Here is a 27194-nt window from a genome sequence, read left to right on the forward strand (position 1 = left end):
GTTGCTCCTGGATTAGTCAGAAATGACAACAAAGTATCTGCTTCACTTTAGAGAGGTACTGAAATCCCCACAATAATTTGATTCAGTATTTTGTCATAGCCCAGAATGAGACTTTTCTATTATGATGTGAAAGAACTTGATGGTATAGAAAACCTGACAATGCAGCTACAGCCAAAACTGCTCCAATACTATTTACTTCAAAACAATATTCACAGATGCAGATTACGCAGCGTAAGTGTAAATAAAGAACTGTGTGCATTTACATGTTTAGTGATTTTACACAGAACTACCTGCAGGCAGTTCAAGACACGATTCAGCCATTAATGATACTGAAACCAAAGCTGATGTAAAACAATTTTCAGTCTAACTTCAGACTGGAAATCAAACTGAAAGATGACTAAATCAAGATACAGTTTTTTCAAGTAAGATGAATGGTATCAAAATTGAAGTAAGCTTTATGATTACAGTCCTTTCAAATGTCACTTTGCAGACTAGACTCACAATGCAATGGCCATTCTCAAGAGTTATGTGCATTCAACAGCAAAATGAAAGCAAAACCAGCAGCACATGGTTGTATGAAGCAAAACCAGAACATTAATTTTAGCTCGTGGCTTTGAAATCCTTCAAGCTACGTATTTCACAACAACAATCCCAGCATACAGATAAATACAGGTACTTTAACAGAAGAATTCCTATAGAGCTACTCATTTTCAAGCTGATGAATACACTTGGCTCTTCCAAAATAGGAACCGCAGCAACCTGGTGTATGTAGAAGCGAATGGCATGTCAGAGACTTAGTGTTCCAACAGTTTTTTCATCTCATTGAATCCATCTGGATTCCCATACTTGTTTAAAAGGAAGAGTAGGATCTGTTCATGCTTTTTAAGCTGTGGAATAAACAGAAACATAAGATTTGTCTTTTAAAGTGCTGATTTCATATTATGATACTTCCTAAACCTACAGAACTCTGCTAAATCCCGTATTAGTTCAATGAATATACAATTCCTTTCTGCTATAAAACCTTCTGGACGTGTGAAAAGCCAGTAGAATTGTAGCTGACTTCCCCCTACCATTGTTCCCCTTTTTCCCCCGAAGCAGCAGCTTCCTTGAACCATAGTGATGAAATACTCAAATCGGTTATTCACACATGTCTATTTCCTGATGGTTTGGGTTATATTGGAATCGCCTGTCCTATCTTCCTCTGTCATGACAGTGAGCGAAACTTATACAGTAGGATAACAGAAAACAGAAAGCTCATATTGAAGTCAGAAGACATTAGCTAGATCTAACTGGAAGACCAAATAGATGTAGAGGGCAAAGGGAAAAGGAGCTCCAGCTACCTACAGTGGGACAGCCAAATGAACTACATTCAGGAACAGCATGGCCTTTCTGCCACTAAACTCCTGATAGCAATGCTTACTCCAAAGCAGTAAAGGTCTAAATGACGTTGACCAGAAACACTTTTCCTACCTCCAAAAATATCACAGTGCATGTTTCTGCTTTTGACCTTGCTGACACTGGCTGGGATGAGAGGGGGAAGTTTGAACCACACCTGAAAGGAGTTCCCATCTTTAAAATTCAAGTTTTTTCCTCATTCCTCTGACAAAGATCCTCACTTTGCGAAAGGCCGATGTATTTTTTCTGGTATACATTAAGATACTTCTAGTAAGCTAAAGTTCTAATTTTTCATGAATAGCCTAACTTAAAATTATGAGAAAGCTTAAAACCAGAAAGCTGTCCAAAATTACAGGAATATGTCGTAAGTATAAAGAGACAATACAGCAACTGGCAAAAACTCTTACAGATTCCAGTATTCTGAACTCAGGTTCTCAGTCCTAGCTCCATGACTGAAACTGTGGCGCACAGTATTAATCTCTGCTACCTGAAATACACACTGTAATACTTTTCTTACAAGTCCAGCTGTCTGCCAAGCTGCAACCACAGCAAAACACTGTCATATTACTGGAAAAATCCAGCTGCCCTTTGTCCAAGTGACACAGTTTATGCGAAACACCACAACTACCTTTACGCAGCAGACAAAACTAACCCTCCTGAGCCTATATACTCTAGGAAAAGAAGAGAGCTGTGCATGTGGCAAAATAGACTAATGGAGTGTGTGTGATCTATGCACTATCCTCCCTCAGTTTCAGGGTGCTCTAATTATTACCACTTGTAAAACAAATTGAGAACAAGTGTTGGGATATTCACTTTGCACATCTTCAATGTTAGCAATTATCTCCCTACTCCCATCTGTATCCCACATGGGGTTTCTTTTAAATCCTGGAAATGTAGAAGAGTGTTGCTTGGACTGAATCTTACTTGTATTTTTAATTCTGTGCAGCAGCATTTGGTCCCACATGCATTGCCTACAAAAAAAAACAACAAAGCAAGTGAATGAGCAATACACACATGGACATCGCTTCCCTAATTTAAGGGGGTGACGTGGAATTCTCTACAGTTTTTAGCAGCAAAAGCCACTTGGGTATCTCATGTGCCCACAGTTCTTCAAATTCAGTAATCTGAAGTAATTGTGTACCTTGACGTTCAGTGCGTAAGCTTTCAGCACTGCTGGATTTGACCAAACCTTTTGTTACAGCTACTTTCAGACTGTCGTTTTCCCAAAGTTTCTCCACTGTTACTAGATTAACATTTCCATTAATCCCTTTCACTGTAATCGTGACACATTTATTCAATAACATTTCTTTCAACTGGTCAACTCGTAATACTGGAGGCTGCTCAGATTTCTCAATTCCTGCAAAAAAACCCAAAAGCAATCAAGTTTGTTCTATACTGAATTCCTTTATGATGTGACTTGAATCTTACACATAATGCTATCACTGCTTTTGAAAGTACGATGCTGCTAAATTTTCCTAACATAAATAGCTTAGATTCTACAGATAATTAACTAAAACCATAATTTCTGAAACAGCTTTCACAGATTACCTCTATTTCAGTAGATCATCATATTGTTTATCAGAATTAAGGAATTAACACGATCATCAGAATAGGTACAGATTTATAATGTTCAAGAAAACCAGTCAGGTTTTTTGGGGGTGTTTTTCTGTATATTTTGTTACCTGCAAGTGAACATGTAATTGCCTGAAATGGCAGCTTTAAGTAGGAATCAGTGATCGGCAGCACCTCTGAAAGTGGTAAAGTTTCTTTGTTCCCATAGTCTGCATACAGAACTTCCACTACAGACCAAAAAGCTTTCAGAACAACAGCTCTGTACCAACGGCCATCACCTGAAAAAGATTAAGACAAGAATCACACGACGTACAATCTTACAAAACACAGCTCATCAAGAAAACAGGACTCTATATAACCTTCCAGGCATTTTTAAATACTCTGATACATAGAAAAGGCCATTTGACAAGTAGCAAGCCCACAGAACAAGCTTCTGATTGCTGTACTATAAATAGATATGATTTTCACTATAAGACTTTAAGGATATCTGCACACTGTATTACCAGCTTCTTACTCTTCCAACATATATTGCATCTCAGAATAACCAAAATTAAAAAAAGAGAAAACTCTCAACATTTTCCCTCAGTTATCCTGAAGAGTCAAAATATAATGCAGAAATCAGTGGAAGTTAAACCCAACTGTCAAACACTTAGGCATGCTCTTGTTGTCTGCCTAGTACTTTAGTTCACCTATCCTGTTTCCCAGGAGCTGCTATCTGATCTAACAACCAAATTCATTTTTAGCACTTAGCCAGATCTCCTCTAACAACCCACATGCAGTCAACTTGTAATAGTTACGAGCCAACACTCCTCTTTTAAAATATTGAGCTAATAATCTAGCAGAGCATCCCCTCTTCTGAAAGACTAACTCAGTTAAGTTCCCTTACTTAAGAATACTTCTGACTTGAAGCGTTAAGTGTGGCAAGCAGTTCAGGGTTAGCACAAGGCTGAACGATCAGTTGTCACAGCCAGTGTCACAGTTGCATCAACAAAATACACACCCAGGGACCCACAAACCAGAAGTGAGTCTGTATAGATACAAGTGCACTACTGCTCTGCTATAAATCTCATGTCCCTGTGACTCAAACACCAATTTCAGTTTAAACAGTAACTAGCTTTCTTTCCTCTTAAAGCTCCAGGCACCTTGCAGGGCACAACCTATTCCTTATTTTTTTAGACTGTCAGATGGTTTCCTTGCCCTAAAGATGCAGCCAGGCTACCCTCTGGAGCAGAATTAAGAGTTGGCACTTTCAAGTCGGCAGTTGTCCTTTTTCTAAAGCAAAGGCAAGAATTGTGTTTAACACTGGTCAAGGAAATAACAAAAGACTGCCTCACCTGAAAACCTGGCACAACAGGCTTCACCCGGTTTTGGTTTGAAGGGCTCCTTAATACAAGATTTACAATAGTCTTGTAGTTCAATCAACTGCCTATGTAGTTGATCTACAGAAAATAAAAGCAATTTAATAACTAACCACATTTGGGTATAATGAAAAGAATACTTACTTTTAAGCTCCTCTGCTTCCACCTTTGGTATTTTCTTTATATTTCTACTGTCCAAGCTACACTTCCACAAGGTTCAGTTCACTACAGGCATCCATTTTATGAACTAGCTTGCAACAGGGACTTCTGACTGGTATTAGGAACAGTGAACACTTTCTTACCTTCAGCTTTAACTGGTACAGCATAGAACAAGTCTGGGCTCACAACTTCTGTTACACAGACAGACACGGTTTCATCTATAGCCAATTTGATCGACTTCCAGTGCCCAAGTGAGGTTTCTAACAGTAAGAAAATGCAGTGTATCACTTCCCTCCAAGCACAGACATAGCATAAGTAACTGTTACAGAGTATCTTTTGAATTTTAGAGACAACTGCATGTCTTCACTTCAAGAAGAGAAATCTAAAAAAGGGTAAACTCTTGCTTCATTTGCTGTTCATAAACTAATAGCATACAAGTAGCAGAAGTAAAAAACACCTCAGAAAAAGAAGATATTGGAAAGTAAACATGGGAAAAGTTTGTCATAGCAGACCTGTACATCTCTACTATTAAATATTCAAATAGCACTCATTTAGGACAAACCCAGTTATTTTTCTCTTTCTCTGTCTATAATGCCACCTGCAGGGCGGCTTGTGTTTAACTGTAAAAACAATATAATCAAAACTATGCATGGTTATTATTGATATTAACTATAGCTGAATGGCAAGATTGTGGTTAAAGACTGGAATGCTGAAGTTTCTTGTGCAATCTAAAAGTTACCATTCATTTAGTTACCTTTCTTGTCAACAGACTTGTTTGGAAGCTTATTTTTTTCTTGTAGAACTTCCTTTACAGCCAGTTTTTCAGAAGTTAGTAACTCATTGATCACTTTAGGACAACCTGTGGAATTATCAATAAGCTCTACACCCGCCCCATCAATGGAAAGGGAAGTTACTCTGGCTTGAAGCTTCATCCCTGCAGCGTAGGTATGAAATCTTGCTGTAGCTTCTGGAGTCCATTTGCTGTTACCAGGCTTTATCCCTAGGAAACAGAAGAACTTTTCAAAATACCTTCATTAAGTGATTTTCTTGAACATTTTCTTTCCTTTACCCTCCCCCCCACCTTTCTTTTTAAAGATAATTTGAAATTCCAAGGCTACTTTTACTACATTAGGGATACACACTACTTCATCCTGTTAACTGGTCTCCCTCTTCCTCCTTTCTTCTAAAAGCAGGCATTTCTGCAGGACTCTCAAGCTTTGTTTCCTACATTTTATGATATTTTACCAAGTAAATCCTTGTGCCTTAGCACAAGCAACAACTGTTAAGACTGTTTATGAATCACTTTAATATAACCACTTTGTCAAAACAGCAGAAAAAACAAATGTTTTAAGAGACAACCCCCCCCCCCAAACCAGCAAAACCCACTTTGTCAAAGTGTGGTTTTGAGCTTTTTCCTGTTTCCATGTTTCTTTCTGGTTTTAAGTCAAATAGACTACATTAGGAAAACAGAGTAACTCTAGAATTCTGAGTGATTTGGTACAGAAAAGGAAGAGGCAGAGAACTGGTAGAAGACTGAGAAACAGCAGTACGGTGCAAAACTCTGCAGGAATCAAATAAAACATCTGTGAGAACTGAAAAGCCAATCTGCTTCACAAAAACAGATGAGCTCCTTTGCCTGCAAAAGTTTTGAGAAATAATTAAGTTCTGTACACAAAAGCACATTTATTCCTAGCAAGGCCAACAACCAAAAGTTAGTAAGTGTTGCAGATGAAGCAGAACTAAATGACAAGTTCCCTTTGACTGGTGAATCAGTAAGTAACCTCCATGCAGATCGCTCCACAGCACTGTCAGAAGCTCAGGGAAGAGCCACCATCTCTCTGTTAAATGCCAGTCTGCTGTGTAGTAAGGCTAAAACAACAGTTCCCACAATTTCCAGAGGCTGGAAGCAACAGACACACATTAAAAACCAAACAAATAAAACCCACACGCCTCCAAAAAAAGAGTATTGTGAAGTACAGACCATGTCACCACCTCCTCCCCACAGAGCAGCAAGTCTCTAAATGCAATAGCTCTTAGAAGAGAAAGAATCCATATGAAAAATCCACCTGAGAGCCAGCATTTAATTCCTTGAAATGGAAGTTTTAGGAACGAGGATGAGATCTGCCGTATTTTATCCAGTGGTACCTCCTCCACGTTTCCATAGTCCACAAAGCACACTTTAACAGTTTCACCTGAACAAACATTTTGCACCAGGGCACGGTACCAGTAACCATCTTCTAATTAAGAGAAAAAATAAATTACTTAGTACATTTAGTAGGTTTACCAGCATTTAGCTTCTAATAATTCAATCCAATTCTTTGCTATACTCTGCCAATTCATAGAATCATTGAATGGTTTGGGTTGGAAAGGACCTTAAGATCATCCAGTTCCAACCCCTCTGCCATGGGCAGGGATGCCTCACTCTAGCCCATGTCACCCACACTCTGTCCAACCTGGCCTTGAACACTGACAGTGATGGAGCATTCACCACTACTTCGGACTACCCATTGCAGTGCCTCACCACCCTCACAGTAAAGAACTTCCTTATATCTAATCCGAACTTTCCCTGTGTCAGTTTGAACCCACTGCCTCTTGTCCTATCACTATAGCCCCTGATGAAGAGTCCATCTCCAGCATCCTTGTAATAAATTAAAACTACATTTTTTTGCTTTATGTTCACCCTGTAAAAACAAAGATATTTTAGTCTGTTACTTACCAGAGAAAAAAGCACAGCAAGGTTCTCCATTTTCAGGCTTAAAAACATTTGGTGGCATTTTCTGACAGTATTCAGACAGTGATTTGTTAAGTAAGTTTAGAGCATGCAACTCTGAAAGAAAGAAAATTAAAGATGAGATCAACAAAATACCTTGACTTGATCAATGGTGTTTGCTGTGCAGCTTTCTTAAAGGTTTGATGGGAGATTTCAGTGAATTTTAGAACTTCATGAAGAAATAACTGTTGACACTGAGTCATTTCACCTACCAGACAGACTTAATAGCAGGAAGAGGTGAGATAGCTGATTTTTCTCCGACAAATTACTTCAGTCAGCAATTCTCTCTGCTAATCCCGCAAGCGTCCTCCACTCCAAAATCTAAAGTATATTTTACAACCACTGGCATTATCTAGTTCAGCCAATGCATACGGCAGATTACAGAATCTCATCCTACTTGCTTCTGTATTTTTTAGAACAAGTCCTTTAGCCTGCTCTATAGCATCACTTCTAGAGAGGAAGTCAGTCGTGTTTGAAAGGTGAGAAGCCATGAATCTATACTATCCCTAGAAATAGTCAAAGAACAAACCTTTCTCCCTTTAAGATCTGCCTTATCTATGGTTTGAATGCATTTATCTTCCACTTCCAGCCACTGAATTTCATCATGCAGGTCTTTTAGTAGGTTAAAATGCCAGTGGCTATTCAAAGTCTTTATAAAGGATAGCAGAACAAGATTATTTGGGTTTCTTTTTCAGCTTATCCAAGGGGAAGTCAAGTCTCAAAAGCTGAATTCTTATTTTCATGTTATTTCTTTTGAATCTCTGTAGGTTTTTTTAACTTAGAATAGGACAGAGTACTAGAGGAGAGCACCAGTAAATATTTCATGGGCACAGGAAACCTCTTATTTGCCATCTTCTGTTTATCTCTCCATTGCCTTGGTTATATAATCACAGAATCATATAGTAGCTCTTCTCACTTTTTTCTACATTCTTTAAGTTGCATTTAACTGTTTATCTTCAACATCTTCAGATTTCAGTCTCAGAGTCACTACATACCATCACCCAACTTCTCCAATATTGCACTTGTATTCTTAGACCAAAACTTCAGAGGTAAGTTTTCGTGCAACAAGCTCACTTGAAACCATAACGCATTAGAACTACAATAAATGACAATTAGGAAGCAAATAAACCAGCAGAAAGAAAAAAGCTGAATAAACTTACCACTGTTATTTGAAATATGACAGTAGAATTCTCCAGGACTGTACAGCGTGCACACTATGACATCGACTGTTTGTTTCAGAGTTAATTTATTCCACTTGCAAATGCTTTTCTTTGCTGTGTCCTCTAAAGAGGACAGAGATGAAAAGAAAGGAAGAGAAAATTTTTACAGGAAAAAATTATACATCCTGAATGCTCATTTATGTCCTTGGATTTCTTGTTATAAATAATCCAACAGATTCATTACCAAGGAGACCCTCTTTGCAGAATAAAGTAAAGTAAGGGAAATGTGCTAGTTGCTTAATGTACTTGATCAACGGCAAGCCATACATGAGCAGGGAACAGTAATCAACACAAAGAGGTACAGGCTAGTGGTAAAGCAAGAAGGACTCTGGGAAACATGGGAGGGGGCATAAAAGAGGGGAAAATCTGTCACTGAGAGTACTGGAAATAATCTAAGGACAAGAAAAAGAACAAAAGATTACAAAGAACAACAAAAAGAACACAGAGAGAAAGACTGGTTGCAGAAACTTACACTGTATATTATACTCCAGTACCTGAAAAAAGCTTATTATTTAACGCAAGTTGTAGAACAGATCACATGAAAACTAAATGATGGCACATTGGAGAAGCCATAATTTCCTCCATTAAGCATATTATTAAATCTTCTTTTATTTTGCACAGCTGCCAAGTTTGTGACAGTTTGTGGTAAGCAGCAGCATGCAAAAATAACTGACAGGCATTTTAAGACTTGAGCCTAGAGTGTCTGGCATCCACTGTGAAAGCCAGACTTCATGAGCCAGGCTGAAAAGTTCTTACCAGTTAAGAACTTGCATTCTTTGTACCCACTGTAGCAGGGAGGTTAAATAATGCCAGTTCAGCAGGACATGCCTGTACTCACCATTTGCTTGCTTAACATCATTCATCCCAATCGCTGGCAAGGCCGTTCTTGGTTCTTCAGCTCTGCAGCCTCTCTCTATGAGATGGCTTGATACATTTATTGCTGGAGTAACCGACGCATCTACAAGCTCCACCACAGATCTGTAACTGTGTTTACCCACTATTTTTACTGTGAACACTTTGTCTTTCACCAGTTGTTTCATAAAACAAGTATCTTCTGAGGTCCACCCTCCTAATGGTCGCTTTACACCTAAAAAGTGACAGAGTATGGAAAGGTTCTGAGGGCAGTCCAAGTCTCAACATGTCAGCAACATATTTTACAGAGTTATTCTCAAGAGCATATTTCACAGAATTATTAAACACTGTTTAAAACAAAAGATTACGCAGCTGATGTATCAAGTGACTCACCTCACTCTCCATGGTTGTAAGAAGATTCTAAACCTAGTTATTTAGATTCTGAACTTTAGAGTACTTGGATTTAATAAAAAGACAAAGATCATGTACAATTAGCCTACTACTCAAATAGAAGCATAAATTCAGGCTTAATACTTCCTTAGTATGAACATTTAAGAAGTGTAGTCATGAGACCCAAAGACTTGCAACATACAGTTTTGAAGAACCTTAACCATCTCTCAGCCAATGTATCTGCTCCTCTAAGCTTCTTCCTCCTTAAACGTTTACTCTTTATGCTACTAAATTTATGGCTAAAATGCAAGTTATAACCAGAACTTTATAGTAATAGATCGGCAGAAGTTGCCTTCCATAAGGATATTTTATACAGCAGTAAAGTTTAAGTCTTATCAGAAAACATCTTGTCTGATCAGTTCTTTGTGTCCATGTTGTGTTTAGGACCTTTTTTCATCTTAGAACGCTCATTCTCTATAGGCATCATGGTTTGTCCCAGAAAAGAGATTTGTTTAGGTCATATTCCATATGCACTGGTTATATCTCTACCCACAAGGGAACCAGTGTTTCATGTTTACCTTCTGAAGTCTGAGCAGCATATTCTAGCTTCCTGACTTTATAAAACAAATGAAAAGCAGATTAAATGTCAAGTATCATAAAGAAAGGATAAGACATTGAGTATTCTAAAGGAAGGGCATAGAATCAAAGGGGAGGATTATTTTGCAGAGTGATGGGAACAAACAGAAAATACACAATTTCCAACAGTAGGTTAAACAAGTATGTCAAAAACCAAATTATGATCCTGGCTTAAGACAGAAGGATGAACTACAAAGTGTTAACATCCCTTCTATAATTTGACACATTTTACAAGCCTACAGAGAGAAGTCTACTGGTAGTTTCACCAGATTTGCCCTAGAGCCAGCGGAGGACGAGACAGACAACACACAACAGAGATACAGTTCTGAACTGCAAGATATAAAATGGAATTGTAGCTTCTCCTGCAGCATTATAAGCACACAGATTAAAGAATTCCACAATCCAGTAGATGACTGAATTTTGCTTAGAACAAAAGCACATGCAAAACCTAACAGGTATGTTAATATAACACAGCCATATATTTGCCAGCCATATAACTGCAGACCATCAGATACATTAGGAAAGACTTATCCCATTGTGTAGATGTGCCACAATTAAGAATTCAGGAAATAACACCTTCTGTTATCTCTATCCTTCCCCATATTTCAACAGAAGATACTGCAGATGTGATCGTTATGAAACCCCACCCCACTTATATTGCCTTTATCCAGTTTGAAACTGTTAATTTATCCCATACCTGCTAAGGTACACCTTATGGCTTGAGCTGGCAGGTCCATTAATCTTGGAATCACAGGACGAAGTCTAGTTAGTGGAAGAACTTCAGAATTACCATAATCTATGTACTCTGCCACAACAGCCTCTTCAGAGACATATGCTACAACAGCAGCACGATACCAACAATTGTCTTCTGAAAGGAAGATACAAATGTTCTTTGTAGTTTAACTTCTGAGCACAGAATGATCTTTTGGGTAGACCAATATAAAAATACACCATCAATTTCTACATAAACCAACAGCATTACAGTTCATACAGGCCTTCACAAAAGGTGAATGGATGATGCAACATCCATCACCCCTTGCACAACTTCAGTGTTGCAAACTTATCTTTCCATAAAGACATCCCCCCCTTCACAAATACATATTGCAACAAAGAACTGGTTACATTATATGGATGTAGTGCTAAGTTAAATACATTTAAACAAACAGCAGTCTCTCAGATTTTCACAATGACATGCAATTCAAAAGCAAAACCACAGATCTAATAATTTCAGTATTTGAATTCAATTGAAAGATGTGAGGAACAGAAATACAAGCTTAGTCAAGTTTATCATGATATCTGAGTTACTGATCTCATAGCTTTTCCTAGCTAGGCACCTGAAACCCATACCCATTCAAATGCCAAGACAGCTTATTGTTTATCAGAACATAAAAAAAACCCCATTTATTTCAGTTTATCTGTTCAGTTCCGCAACTATTTGTTCAAAGCAGCAAAGCTACAGGAGACAGAAAGAAATAAATGACCAGGAATGTTTATCAATCACAAAGTAACAGCAGCAACATTTCTGAGCAACAAAAAAAGGCGTAAGAGCAGCTTTTTTTCTTGTTAAAAGCTGATGAGTAGGACAATGATCTGTGAGGAAGAAAGATTCATCTTCACTTTACTGCCTTCAGGCAAACAGGACTTCAGATTCCAGTCAATAAAAGGTATGTCTTTCATATAGACTTACCAGTTCTTAGCACAAAACACTGCTTTATGCAGAGGATTTGCCTATGTTTAGGCAAGGCTCAATTTTATCGTGAGGCTTGTAAAACGTGGACATCAGCGATCACTGTCAGATAGAACCTAATTTATCAACATACAACTCAGGACTATCAGGTCTTCACTAAACAACATTGAGAAGTTATCTACCAGAGCACCATCATTAGATATAATGAGCCCATTTCTTCTGTCTCTCCTTTGGGGGCCTGTGTTTATTTCCAGCCACAGGAAATAGTGCTCACCAACATAGAAACCCCCAAATTTCTTTCATGGTCTCTTAAAAAGCTCCTATATACAAAAATTAATCCCGTGTAAAGAGTTTGGACAATGAAGGCACCAATTTAAGTCTAAAATTTTTTAAACTAGTATTTTCTAGATGTCATCATTTTCTATTAATAATTTCTTTACATTATTACCAAATGCTATCCACAGCTAAAACCAAACAATAAAATAAACTCTATGAAATATTTCTAAACATAATTATAATGACATTTTTCAAATAAAGTGACATAAGAGCCATATTTTCACTCCATTTTTACCTGTGAACTGGGCACAGCACACGTGCCCAACAGGAGGACGGAAAGCTGGACTACTGGGAAGTTTGTCACAGTGTTCATTAAGAGACACTTGAAGCTCAGCAAGTTGACCTAATGTTAAAATATAGAGAGGTTTGGAACATACACTATGTTGTAATTATTACAAAAGTACATAGATCTTAAGATCAAAGAAGATTTTGTAGTATAATGGAGATTTTTTTCACATAATGTTTAATGTAATACCAAAATAGTGATGAGACCAGGACTCTTCATTCAATCAGGAAAAATCAGAATTAGCCCTCATGTGAGCCTGAGGAATCACAGTGTTAAAGAGAATGAACAGGGAAAAACAGTCAATATAGGAAAAAGACTGAAGCCAGTAGGAACTGAAAATGGAAACTGTAAGCATACTAGAAAGAAACCAAAGAGACAGCTCTTCAGACAAAACACAGTTGATAAGGTCACTTCTTGCCAAAGGACATGCTATGCATTAAGTCTACCCAGAATTCAAAGGCTGCACAAGAACACAGAAGAGAAATTCAGTGTAGGAGACACACCAGATCACATCCAGCTGCAAAATCCCTTTTAGCTGAAAACACACAAACATTGGCTTGGACAGCATTAGGAGGTCACATCCCACAAACTTATTCTGCTCTTATTCTCCCCCAGACATCTGTTTATGGGCACTGTGAGGCACCAGCAGTCTCTGCAGCCTAGCACTCTGACGCACTATTGTGTTACTCACAGTCTTACGTCTTACCATATCAGATGACACCAAAGTAGGTTTGAGCACTCCAATCTGACCTTCTCATACTCAGATATTCTCACCACACTATGTAACAAAGGTCAGGCCATGAAGCCAGCCTTTAAGGAAACACTTCCCTCCAGTGATAAAGCAACAAGGTATTATAGGATTAAACAAAGTAATTAGAAACACATTTCTAGCACATGTGAGACAATATATTTAATATTAAGTCCTTACGATACAAACTGACTTTGGATTGCTGAAATCCACACCACATCATCTCTTTATTTTGCACTACTCATACTGCCCACATATTATAACCTCACAGGCTAACGCTGCCCAAATCTATCCTACACAGCACCATGGCTCTTAAGTGATTGAGGCATGGCCTAAAGCTACAGGGAATCATCATTTCAGGTCAAACCACAAGAGCAGCAACACCTCCCTCCAGCCACTCTACTGAGAAACCAGAATACCACACTAGGTATCCTGAATCCCACTGGCACTTACGGCAGTTGCGTACTGGCTGACAGAAAAAGTCTTCTGGACTTTGCATGCCAGAAACCATAGCAGAAAACACATCTCCGACACATACAAAGACATCCTCTGGAACTGAATGAGCACAGCGAAGATGTTCTTCATCTTGAGGTATTTTTGCTTTACTTTTCTTCGAATGGTTTTCTGACACTGTACAGAAAAACCCAAACAACAAAAAAAGGAAGTTGCTGATGAAAAGTTGGATGACTGAAAATTTAAATATGCTGAAGCAGGTTATTCTTTTTCCTAACTCTTTGGACTTTGAAGGCTCTTGTCATCTTAGCCATGAAATTGAATTAGCCATTGAAATGTGAGCTAATAATTCTCACACATTCAGATGGGAGTAGAGAAGGCTGTGTAGAGACTTTAGAGCAGCCTTCCAATATCTGCAGGGGACCTACAAGGATGCTGGAGAGGGACTCTTCATCAGGGAGTATAGCGATATGACAAGGGGTGATGGGTTTAAACTGAAACAGGGGAAGTTCAGTTAGATATGAGTAAGAAGTTCTTTACGGTGAGGGTGGTGAGGCACTGGAACGGGTTGCCCAAAGAAGTGGTAAATGCTCCATCCCTGGCAGTGTTCAAAGGCCAGGTTAGACAGAGCCTTGGGCAACATGGTTTAATGAGGCATCCCTGCCCATTGCAGGGTGCTGGAACTAGATGAGCTTAAGATCCTTTCCAACCCAATCCATTCTATGATCATCACTAAACAAGTGCTTTATGCTATTAAAAAGCATATGTGCTACTGTCACTAGTGAACTGAAGGAAGCTTCGCTAGCCAGTGCTTTTAAATAAGACATTGGTGAACAGCTAGAATATTCACTACTTTCAGAGTATCATGTGACATGGAAGGACCTAAAATTCCCCGATTTTTTTGTTCCTTCTCTTACTAAGAGGTTTGATTTGCTTGCTTACCTCTTGAAGAGTCTCCTCCTTCAGCATCAGTTCCTGTAGTTATATCAGACTTTGTTTCTAAAGGTAATTTAGCTAGGAAGTCTCCTAAAATACAGATGTAAGAAACAAAAGCTATTTACCATGCAAGATGGCCATGGCTTAGTTTCATTTCAGAATCATCTTCTGAGCCTGACCTATACCCCTATCACAAAGTGAGCATGCTCTACTTATTTGTTGAACATTTAATGTGCTTAGGATGCAAAATAAAAGTAATTTCAGAGTAATCCAACTACTTGAGTTTTCTGAAGACATTCCCAGCTCCAGGAGTGACTATATTAAATGAGCTAGGCAGTAACAATGACTATGTACTCAAAGTCATGGCAGACTGATACAGCTTTTCAGACACAAGGATTCATAACTTACCTCCATATTTACAACACTCAGCATGCAATGAGTTACCAAGGTTTACAAAGAAATCCTGAGTTTCTTAGCTATTCCATATTCCATTTCTGATGCATGAAACAGTATTCCAAGCTTTCTATATAGTCATTTCCAACCGAAAGCCTGAATACAGGTGTTTAAGTTGCTTGTAAAATCATGGAATAGGCACATGCAACATTCCATAGAAAATCACATTCATGAATGAAGTGGTGTTTTTTCGTGATCTTCTCTCCAAGAGGTTGGCAAGTGACATTGCTTTGCCATTAGTGAGCATGTACAAAATAGAACAAAAGCTGGTGAAATCCTTAGTGGAAATGGAAACTGACACTAATTTTTAAAGAGTTAAAAATGCATGTGATAAAAGGAACAACATGGTCCCAATTTTGCATCTATTAAAGCAAAAGAATAAAGGAGGAAAACAAGAAAAAACTCCTCTTTTAAAGGCACTGGGCAGGCGGAAGGAAAGTGAACACACAATACTTATCATTTGCATTTGGGCTTTCCCGCCCGACTATACTACCAAGTACTCACCAGAATCCGGAATAACAACTTCTACAGCAAAACTCAACATCATTTCCTCCTGTAATATGTCAACAACAGTTACTGAACAGTATTTTCCTATGAGCTGAGAAGAAAATCTGGCAGCATCTTCATTCCACCCTTTTTCTTTTGGATCATAATTAGCAAAGGAACACCTAATGGCCTGAAAAGAATTGCAATTAGAACAAGAGGGGATGGGGGCTGTTTGCCCTGTAGAAAAAGCAAGTGAATAATTAGGGCTCTTAAAAATACCACCTTGCACATAAAAGTTAAAGCTGCTGTTGGAATTTGAAGCATTATCAATTCAACTAAATTCTTTACAGGAGAGTTAAGAATGAGGAAGGTACATCCAAACTGTAAGCTACATTTCCTCCTATTCTCACACTATTTATACTGTCTTATGTAAGGCATTTTTGTATCACACATCACATATGACCACCACATATGACCTAACTTGCCCTCAACAGACACTGAGGGCTTTAAGCAAAGATTTAAACAGCTCTCCAAATCTTTTATGGACCCAGCAGAAAGTCATCTGAATAAGTTATTAACAACTAGCAGATAGTCATAGTTGATATCCGATAGATATCCAAGAGCAGACAGTCATAGTTGTCACTGATTGGAAGAATGCTTCTCTATCCTTCTTCGTGTATAGCTAAACATACCAATTTAACTCACAAATTAAAGCTGGAACATCTATGTAATAATGGAAGACATTCACATAGTATGGCAATGAACTTAGACCAATAGCTGTCCTTACTCCAAATTAAGTCTTCCCAAGCTAGAAGCCATTTTTCCTACTGTACAAGCCCAGATTAAAACAAGCAAGAAGAATGTTTCCTTTTCCTTCCTCTAGTACAGAATCATAGAATAGGGTTGGAAAGGACTTTAAGATCATCTAATTCCACCCCCCCTGCCATGGGCAGGGATGCCTCATTCAAGACCATGTCAACCAAGGCTCTATCCAACCTGGCCTTGAACACCGCCAGGGATGGAGCATTCACAACTTTCCTTGGCAATCCATTCCAGTGCCTCATCACCCTTAAAGAACTTCTTCCTTATATCCAATCTAAACTTTCCCTGTTTTAAGTTTGAACCCGTTACCCCTTGTCCTATCACTACAGTCCCTAATGAAGAGTCCATCCCCAGCATCCTTATAGGCCCCCTTCACATACTGGAAGGCTGCTATGAGGTCTCCACGCAGCCTTCTCTTCTCCAGGCTCAATAGCACCAACTTTCTCAGCCTATCTTCATATGGGAGGTGCTCCAGTTCACTGATCATCCTCGTGGTCCTCCTCTGGACTTGTTCCAACAGTTCCATGTCCTTTTTATGTTGAGGACACCAGAACTGCACACAATACTCCAAGTGAGGTCTCACAAGAGCAGAGTAGAGGGGCAGGAACACCTCCTTTGAGCTGCTGTCACGCTCCTTTTGATGCAGCCCAGGATACAGTTGGCTTTCTGGGCTGCGAGCGCACTGAAGCTGGCTCATGTTAAGTTTCTCATCGACCAACACCCCCAAGTCCTTCTCCGCAGGGCTGCTCTGAATCTCTTCTCTGCCCAACCTGTAGCCGTGCCTGGGATTGCCCCGACCCAGGTGTAGGACCTTGCACTTGGCATGGTTAAACTTCATAAGGTTGGCATCAGCCCACCTCACAAGCGTGTCGAGGTCCCTCTGGATGGCATCCCTTCCCTCCGGCATATCAACTGAACCACACAGCTTGGTGTCATCGGCAAACTTGCTGAGAGCACACTCAATCCCACTGTCCATGTCACCAACAAAGATGTGGAACAAGACCAGTCGCAACACCGATTCCTGAGGGACACCACTCATTACTGGTCTCCAGCTGGACATTAAGCCATTGACCACAACTCTTTGCGTGCGGCCATCCAGCCAGGTCTTCATCCACCGAGTGGTCCACCCATCAAATTGACATCTCTCCAATTTAGAGACAAGGATGTCGTGTGGGACAGTGTCGAACGCTTTGCACAAGTCCAGGTAGATGACGTCAACTGCTCTACCCCTGTCCATCAGTTCTGTAGCCCCATCACAGAAGGCCACCAAATTGGTCAGGCAGGATTTCCCCTTAGTGAAGCCATGCTGGCTGTCACCAAGCACCGCCTTGTTTTTCATGTGCCTTAGCATGCCTTCCAGGAGAATTTGCTCCAAGATTTTGCCAGGCACAGAGGTGAGACTGGTCTAAAGCATACACAGGAGGTGTGGACCTAAGTGCCCTGGAGGGTTTTTCTTATCAGCTCAGAACCCAAGAATTCTGGAACTAGGAAGGAAAAAAGCTAAACAGCCTTCCTCACCCCTATGGAGTAGACAGGAAACATTTCAGAGGGTGAACTTCATGTAGCATAGCAGTTTTCATGTATCACTTTCACTGAACACAAAATATTACAGTGACAGTTACACTGAGACATAAGTTACACTCACTTTAGAGCTATTCATTTAAAATACCTCAGTCAGAGTCAGGTAAAGAGAACTTACACATGGAGGAACCAACAGTTCAATGTCTTTGTGCAAAGCTTTAATCCAGGTGAGTGGAATATCTTCTTCATTTCCATAATCTATATAGAATACTTGTGATTTCTTTTGCAATATATCCACATCCTTTACCAGTGCTCTATTCCAGGTCTGTGTGGGAATAAACCATAATCTTTTTAAGGACACCACACAGTTTGCTTTACTTTATCAGGTTTGTTTATCAAAGGCACTGACAAATTCTGAAGTGATTTAAATGAACACAACCCACTGTAGTGTTTACTGCAGTGAAGGTGAAATTCTGCTCCTACAGACCCTGGTTACTGAATAATAAGTCAAGAATCTGCTAGTAATGGAGAAAAAGGGGCAGAAATGAAAAAAAAGGGGTGGGAAGGGAAACAGACACTACATGTGGCTATGGAAATGCAACCAGAAAAGCTAGGTGAGAAATGAAGAATAACTTCCTTAATTGAGCAGAATCATATTCCAAACTGTTCTAACTACAGTAATCTAGATTTGTTAAAAACACACACATTCTTAAGGCAACAGTAGGACATACAGCACTTATGGGGTTCAAGTACATAAACACACAAAAGTAAACTTTTTTGCAGGAAGTCAGTACCCTAAATATGAGTTCCAGATGTCAGGAAACTAGTTACTACCACAATCCAACCACAATAAAGTAATCTCTAATTAGCAGCCTTCACTGGTAAAGATATAAAAGCCAAACATGCAAAACATGATGAGCTTACACAGGAATAGTTATTTTATGGACAATCACATGTTACCTGATCCAAAGGACACTTTGCAACGCAGACTTCCCCTTTGGTAGCAATATATTGGTCTTGAGTAACTGTGCTAGCATAACAGTCCTGCAGTTTCAGAGAAAGTTTACTGATCTGGTCTAAGAAGTCCGGAGAACTCAACTGTATGTAAAATTCACTTGGGCTCTTGAACTCTGTTACTATACCCTAAACAGAAAAGCCATAATAGATTATAATCATGCAAGAACAACCTTCAGTATATAATTCAGGACCAGTGTTCATTTCAATCAATGCATTTCAACCTAAACCTGGTTTTATTCTTTTGTTCTGAATCCAGCAGTAATTAATTGCAGGTAACAAACCCCATGATGTTCACAGAAATAGTCTTCCTCACTCCCCCCACAGCCCTGCTTGCATTTACTGATCTTCATACAAGCAAAGGAATTTTACATGTGAGCAAAATGATACAAAATTGCTGAGGTGACATGCAGCTACATATGCTTAACAAAGCTTCCAATGCAACATAATAAAGCATTGTGGGATTCTTCAGAACCAAGAGTACCTGTACTTCCATAGCTTTTTTGATCCCTAGAGCCTGAAGATCCGAAAGTGTTATTTTCTTAACGTGCTCTTCTGTCTTGAGGGAATCCATAGAAGTTGAGTCACCGTACTTAGAACAGCTACAAGCTGTGCTTAAACTGGAGTTGTTCACATTTAGCACCTTGTAGTAACAAAAAAGAACTTTTGATCATTTCAAGAAACATGTAAAAAAGTGCTTCTGCTGACTTTCAATAAGAAATCTTATAGACTTGGTATTACTCTTGAAAATAACATTATCACAGAGATATACTGAAGAGGCAATGAAAAATAAGTGCTGAAGTCTCGCACGTTCACCTCTTCCTCTAACACCCATTTTACAGGACAGCTCAGCTACATTTCCTGTTTACGATGCTCTCACAAACAAGAGGAATTAAATTCCACCTGCTTCCTTGTGGCCTTAACACCAGAGTAGATTACGGCTACTGCTTTAACTGCTGGCATCCATGTTAAAAGAAACAACAAAGAAAATATAAACAATCTCCTGTGGTGGGTTCATCACGCATTGTCTCTGCTGCTCCTTCCTCCTTCAGGGGAGGACCCCTCACGCTCTTCCCTTGCTCTCCCATAGGAGAGAGTCCTCCACAAACCTCCCTAACCCAATTCTCAAAGGCTGCAGTTTTTCATGGGTCCCTTCCATGGGGTGCATTCCTCAGGAACCGGCTGCTCCAGCATAGGCCCCCTGTAGGGTCACAAGTCCTGCAGCAAATCTGCTCCAGTGTGGACTCCCTCCCCCCATGGAGCCACAGGTCCTCCCACGAATCTGCTCCAGTGCAGGCTTCTCATGGGGTCACAGCCTCCTTCAGGCATCCCCCTTCTGAGTGTGGGGTCCTCCATGGGCTGCACATGGGTATCTGTTCCACCATGAACCTCCATAGGCTGCAGGGGCACAGCCCGCCTCACCATGGTCTGCACCACAGGCTGCAGGGGGAACCACTGCTCCAGCACCTGGATCACCTCTTCCCCTCCTTCTGCACTGGCCTTGGGGTCTGCAGAGCTGTTTCTCTCACACATTCTCACTCCTCTCTTTGGCTGCAATTGCTCCTGTGCAGTAACTTTTTCCCTTCTCAAACATGTCATCCCAGAGGCGCTGCCACCATCACTGATGGGCTTGGCCTCGGACAGCGTCAGGTCCATCTCGAAGCCCACTGGCACTGGCTCCATTGGATACAGGGGAAGCTTCCAGCACCTCCTCACAGAAGCCACCCCTGTAGCCCCTCCACTAACAAAGCCTTGCCACACAAACCCAATACACCTGTCTAACGCATCTGCGTCTGTGACATCCTAAAAACATCAGAAAAATAACCTCATACGCATCCTCAGGAAAAACCTCTTTTATATTTGGACCACCATACTGCAGACAATGCATGACAACTGAGATTACTGTTGCAGCTGCCAAATTAATTGTCTACTTGCAACAAAGATCCTTCTAGATTTTCCATTAAAACACATCTAACAGTACAATACCAATACCACAGTAAGTATTGTTCAATATGCAATATAAGCTCTCCTACTTCCACAGAACTTCCTTGAGTTTCAGAAGATGAATGAGGGATAAATAACACCTTCTGTTATTGACGCATGTTGTATACCCTCTTGAATGTAAAGGTCCCGCATGATCATTGATCAATTTTATCAGAACACAGTCACAAATACACACACACCAGAAATTTATCGGCAGTTAAAACAGATGAATGAGCTACTTCAAGGAACCACATGGAATTTTCTTGTACAGTGCAAACATAAGGCTCATTGCAGGTATGCACATTTACTCACTCTCAGAAATACCAGCCCAAGAAACCAGGAAGACAACAAAATGATTTCCTGCAGAAGAGTTCATAGGAAGACTACAGGAAATGTCTGGTTCAAACTAAGATCAAAAGGCTTCAAAACATAACATGGTTTTGAATGGTTCTCCCAGTAAGTTTTTATTTGAAGCACTGGTCTTTCTAAAAGGAGTAGGTTATAACCTTTGGAACTTATTCCTTTGCGGTACAGCTTAAACTAAGCATACTGCAACTAGCTCACAGCAGATTCATTCAAGACATAGTAAAAAGCATGTTCTGTACCTTAGGATAAACTCCTTTCTTGCTTTTACCAGGCGACTTGCCTCCATTTTTATTACTTACACTATAACCAAAGAAAAAAGGATGTTAACTTTGAAGAACCAAAGACAGACAAGTAGCATTTGTAACACCTACTTGCAAATACAAAAAGCTGTGTTTATAGTATGTGGTTATCAACTCTTATTCCTCCTCCAGAAAAATGCAGAATGGCAAATTTGTTAGTTCCCCGTTACACAACATCTGGTGTGTTTTCTCCCTGATGCCACCACCACCAACAAACTAAAGTTCTTCCGATTAAAATAGAGAATAAATTTTACAGTATTGTGGAGTTCTGCTACACTGTTGTCCTAGGTTACTAACTGTAATCCCAAACTAACCTTAAGAACTGTAAAACTGAAATAAAAAAGTTGGTATTTCAGCTGAACACATAAGTAAGATCCAGGTAACACACAGGTCAGATTGTCCCCATTTCTCCCCATTCAGTCACTGTACAAAACTTCTGGGGGCAGGGGGGAAAACTCTCTAGTAAACTTTGATTACAGATTTCTGGATGCAGACCTACTGAACTGCAATCACCACTCCTTGCTAGAGAGTGTCAGCTTGAAGGGCCATATCGCTCCCCTAAACTGCTCTAGAACCACCCAGTCAATTTGTACTTATCATAATCTAATGATGCTTATTTTAATTGAATCAGATTAGGAAGTGATCTCTTGAGCATCTAAACTGGCATGTCAAAAAGCAATAATGAGCAGCTAGAGAACGGCCTGGCTGAGACAACTTCTAGTTGCAGCTGTGCTCATCAAAGATAAAATATCCATGAAATTAACTGAGGTAACAGTGAGATTCAAAGTGTGCCTCTTCGGAGTCTGTTAAATGCAATCCATGAAGCATGTCACTGCTGAAAAGCAGTCTCATTTCTCCTCCCTTCCCTACATCATCAACACTAAAGACATGTGATAAGCAATAATAAAAACAAGGGGTTTGCTTTAAGCAACTCTACAGAACTCCTTAAGAACTCCAACATCTTCCAAATTACATTTGTAAAGCAACAGATTTTTCTGACAAATATGAGATAATGCAGCACTAGCAATGTATTTCACTGTAATAGCGCCTTTAAGTGGTCACTTAGGTTGTAATGCGACAGATATTGTCTTTGTGTAAAGATTATCTGGCAGAACTTTTTAACGAACTTACTTCGGTTTAACTGGCTCACATACAACACGATGTGCTGGCCAATCTTTTTTCTGACAATCTGTAGAGCAATAGTATATTTGCTTGCATCGTGAACATCTACGAGATCCTTAAAAGAGAGAGAAGAGTCCAAGAGAAACAGCTATATCATAAGAGACAACAGCTGCTAAGATACAGACTCAATGTATTATTAAATAACTGCTTTACAAGACAGTTCCAAAATAGAAATAGGTGTTAGTATTTACATACAGCTACGATTACTAACCCAGATGCGCCAAATTCCTTCTATAATTAAGGAAAAGAAAAACCCAACAACAAAAAAACCCCAAAAGAAAACCAAAACTTTTTTAATGAGATGTTTACTTCTGTTAATCAGTTCTGTAACTCAAAACATGTTCTAAACAGTCTCTATACTTGCATCTGAGATATAAAAATATGTCTCCATTTTAATACATTTCTGAGCAAACCTTCTGATGGGGTTTCACTGAAATACAAGAGACTACAGGACAAAAGGCACTTACCAAACAGACCACAGTGATGACAAGTCTTTGTTCGAGGGGGTGATACTAATGAACTGAAGAGACTCTCATCACAGCTAATAGAGAAACCATTCTCAAAGGAATATTTCTTTGGCTGCTCATGAATCAAATCAGAACATGATACCTGCAGAAGAAAAACATCTTAATTGATTCTTACTAGAAAAAAAAAAAAAGCTGCTCATTAGGGTAGAAATAGTCTAATATACCAAAATGTGACAACAAAATGTGACAAGAGAGTCAAAATTTCAGTGTTCTAGAAACAGCAATATATGTTGATCATTTCTGCTATCTAGAAATGCTCAGAATATTTGGGGCAATGACGAAGTGCAGTAACTCACATTATCAGCTGCAGCTGTCAACAGCAAGTCCTCTCTTTCAGTTGTGCCTTCCATGGATCTTCCTAGAAACAGAAGTATTTGCAATCAGGGGACTGGAGCACCTCCCGTATGGAGACAGGCTGAGAAAGTTGGGGCTGTTCAGCCTGGAGAAGAGAAGGCTGCGTGGAGACCTCATAGCAGCCTTCCAGTATCTGAAGGGGGCTTATAAGGATGCTGGGGAGGGACTATTCATCAGGGACTGTAGTGACAGCACAAAGGGTAACGGGTTCAAACTTAAACAGGGGAAGTTTAGGTTGGATATAAGGAAGAAATTCTTTACTGAGAGGGTGGTGAGGCACTGGAATGGGTTGCCCAGGGAAGTTGTGAATGCTCCATCCTTGGCGGTGTTCAAGGCCAGGTTGGATGAGGCCTTGGGTGGCATGGTTTAGTGTGGGGTGTCCCTGCCCATGGCACGGGGGTTGGAACTAGATGATCTTAAGGTCCTTTCCAACCCTAACTATTCTATGATTCTATGATTGATTACACTAATGCATGCCTGTGTTATGGAGTATTTGCAGGAAGACACAAGGCTCTTATCTACTCCTCCTGTTCTGCTAGCACATTTGAGTAAATGGAGATGCTATGACCAAGACACACTCTGGAAGTCACTTATTACCACTCTGATACAAAGTTTATCAAACCTACCAGTTTCACTGCTCTGTGCCTATCACTTGACCTAAGACTTAATGTCCTCCATCCATAAATTTGTTTTCAATTAAAGTCATTCAGCAGGAATAAAAAAAAAAAAAAACACAAAGCCAACATGTAATTCTCAAAATCCATAGAGCAAAAATCCAGACTAGGCAACGATACAGTAGCTGAAACAGTACAAATCTCTTCCAATACTGGCCCACATTAAGCTTATACTTACAGATAGTTGATCACATGAGCAAGTATTCAGAAACAAAACGCTTCAAAAGAGATTTTGACTTTCCAGTGAATGCCTTATAAGCCTTGCAGTCTTTGCAAGTGAGTTTGTTCTCTATCAAGCGACTATTACAAAACAAATATTCAGCTAAGCCTGCATACCAATATACTATGTTTTTATAAGTATACTAAGTTTTCATAAGTGGGCAACTCCTTTACCTACAAAACATCTGATTCAGATGTACACTACACATGCTATTAGGAGTTTGTTTCAGTCTGGCAGGCTTATTAACCCAAGTTCTCCACTGAGACCCCACCTGGAAGCAAGTTAATCTTGTAAACTCTGCCTAAACTACAACTCTTGCCTAACATGCAATCAGATTCCCATGAACACCAAACCCAAGAGGGCTGCATACAAAGATGTCTCAGACCTCTCAGAATTAATTCACCTTCCCCCCATTTGGAGTAAAAGAGAATATGGATCAGACAGTACTGAAGCACTCATGAAGGCAAGAAACATTGCTGAAGGCACACCCAAATCCCACTGCACATATCTGTGCCAAATTCCCTAGTACTCCAATTTCCCAGGTTTTTGCGCTTATCTAAGACATAGCAGCCCACACAACTTTAGATAATTACAAGTTAATTCTATTTATAAGCCATATTGATGATGTTTATCAATAACCAATCACATATACAATTAGAGAAGCACAAAGTCAAGATACCTTTGTCAAGCTTTGGACAAAGTCCCTCTTTTATTGCACCTGTGCTGCAGCTAAAACTTCCTGTACTGTTTCTACACTTGGCAAAAAAATATACCCTGTGTTTTTTGTTTACAGAACACTGATTTTTGTTAGGTATTTCAGGAACTTAGCCTTGAACTTGAGAGTTTTTCAACAGGAAGTTGGCGCCTGTGATTCTGCCACTTTAACTTCCACCTACAACTTGATCATGTTTGTTCTTAATGTGAAGAGGTTGTGCCATCACGTAAATGTTCGCATCGGTGTATGATGAAAGGCAGCAGCAGACGAGTTAACTACAAAAGCATGGATTTAAAGATTAAGGCAGGCAGGCACACAAATTAAATACAGAAGCATTTTTAAGTCATGGTCTGAATCTATGCTTAAACATCAGGTTTTGATGGTTAATTCTCTACTTCCCATTCGCTTAAACTCCACAGTAAAAAGTAAAATACTTTCTGTAATAAAGACCTAAACAACGCACGCTCTAGACTAACATGACAAAGTCCTTTAGGAGAGGAACACCCTAAAAACAGGAGTGGGTGTCATTACCTGCATACCAAGCTTGTTGGATCCACAACAGACATTTCTCTCTGTAAGAGACCCCGCTCTACATAACCCACCTCTTCACCAAAGCATAAACTGCACCCATGGGTTTGTTGTGACTGGGAGCACAGCCATAGTGAAAGGCTGAAACCCTGGAACTACCACCAGCAGGACGAGCGGAATAGCCCATCCCTGAGGGCATTACCGCACCAGGCTCTGCCAAAATGAACGTTTGGCACCTGCTACCTGAATGTTAACACACAATATAATTAATTTAAATATAAAAATACCCTCTTGTTACACTACATGAGAGAAAAGTTAAAACGAACATACTTCAACTGACGCTGCAATCTACCAGAAAGGAGCTGTCACTGCACAGCCCAGCAGCACCGGTACGTGCTACTTTAATTAACTCCCAATAAAATCACACACCCCACACCACAGCCTCCAGCCCAGGCCCGCCCCGAGCTCCTTTTCCCGCTCAGCGCGGAGTCCGCTGCCCAGCCCCCTTCCCCGAACTGCGCCACACGCGAGGCTGGGCCGGGCCGGGCCCTAACTCGAAGGCCGCCGGCGGCTGCAGAGGAACCACCACCCCTCCAAGGGCAAAACCCGGCTCCTCAAGGGCTCCCCCGGCCGGGTCCTGCCGCCGCGCTGCTCCCGCCCCGCGGGCGGCCCGTAGCTAGGCGAGTCTCAAACTACCCGACCGGCGAGAGCCGCGGATGCCATCTTACTGAGGAAGGGGCTGCCCAGGCGGTGCCGGCTCTCGCAAGAGGCGAGTAGCGACTGCTGGCTCGTGGGGACGATGAGGCCCCGCCGCGGGCCAGGCCCCCTCATGAGATGGGCGGGCACCGGCCATCAGCGCACGGGGTCAAGTCACCTGAGGGAGGGTGGTGACGTGCAGGGTGCCCAGAGAAGCTGTGGCTGCCCCATCCCTGGCAGTGTTCAAGGCCAGGTTGGACACAGGGGCTTGGAGCAACCTGCTCTAGTGGAAGGGGTCCCTGCCCGTGGCAGGGGTTGGAACTGGATGAGCTTTAAGGTCCCCTTCACCCCAAACCTATGGAGCTATGAGAGCTTGAGAGCTAAGCTGTGTGGTGTTAACTTTGGCCAAAACCATGTCAATCACAAATGGTATTATACCCAGTGCGTTGCAGAAGACTGCTTTTATTTTATTACTCAAAAGCACTACTGATTTTCTCACTCTGTCTTCATCAAAACTCATTGAAGGACAGCAAAACATCCATGCTTTCACTAGTAA

At 40.4% G+C, this 27194-nt stretch overlaps 1 protein-coding gene across 1 annotated transcript; it reads right to left on the reverse strand.

Annotated features, from left to right (window-relative positions):
• TDRD1 (tudor domain containing 1) lies at positions 1–26773 on the reverse strand (the record flags this gene model as incomplete). Its single annotated transcript, XM_080621131.1, has 25 exons — positions 1–887; positions 2320–2366; positions 2537–2752; positions 3078–3245; positions 4302–4406; positions 4628–4744; positions 5239–5484; positions 6551–6721; positions 7201–7311; positions 8415–8537; positions 9313–9561; positions 11050–11220; positions 12611–12718; positions 13863–14039; positions 14805–14888; positions 15207–15269; positions 15756–15927; positions 19041–19223; positions 20670–20897; positions 21683–21743; positions 22874–22979; positions 23392–23533; positions 23748–23809; positions 26379–26513; positions 26671–26773. The coding sequence occupies 25 exons, from the start codon at positions 26771–26773 to the stop codon at positions 795–797; spliced, it is 3441 nt and encodes a 1146-aa protein (XP_080477257.1). The 3' UTR covers positions 1–794.
• Between the last annotated feature and the right edge of the window lie 421 nt (positions 26774–27194).

The sequence above is a fragment of the Psittacula echo genome (genome assembly GCF_963264785.1).
Source record: "Psittacula echo genome assembly, chromosome: 6".
Taxonomy (NCBI): domain Eukaryota; kingdom Metazoa; phylum Chordata; class Aves; order Psittaciformes; family Psittacidae; genus Psittacula; species Psittacula echo.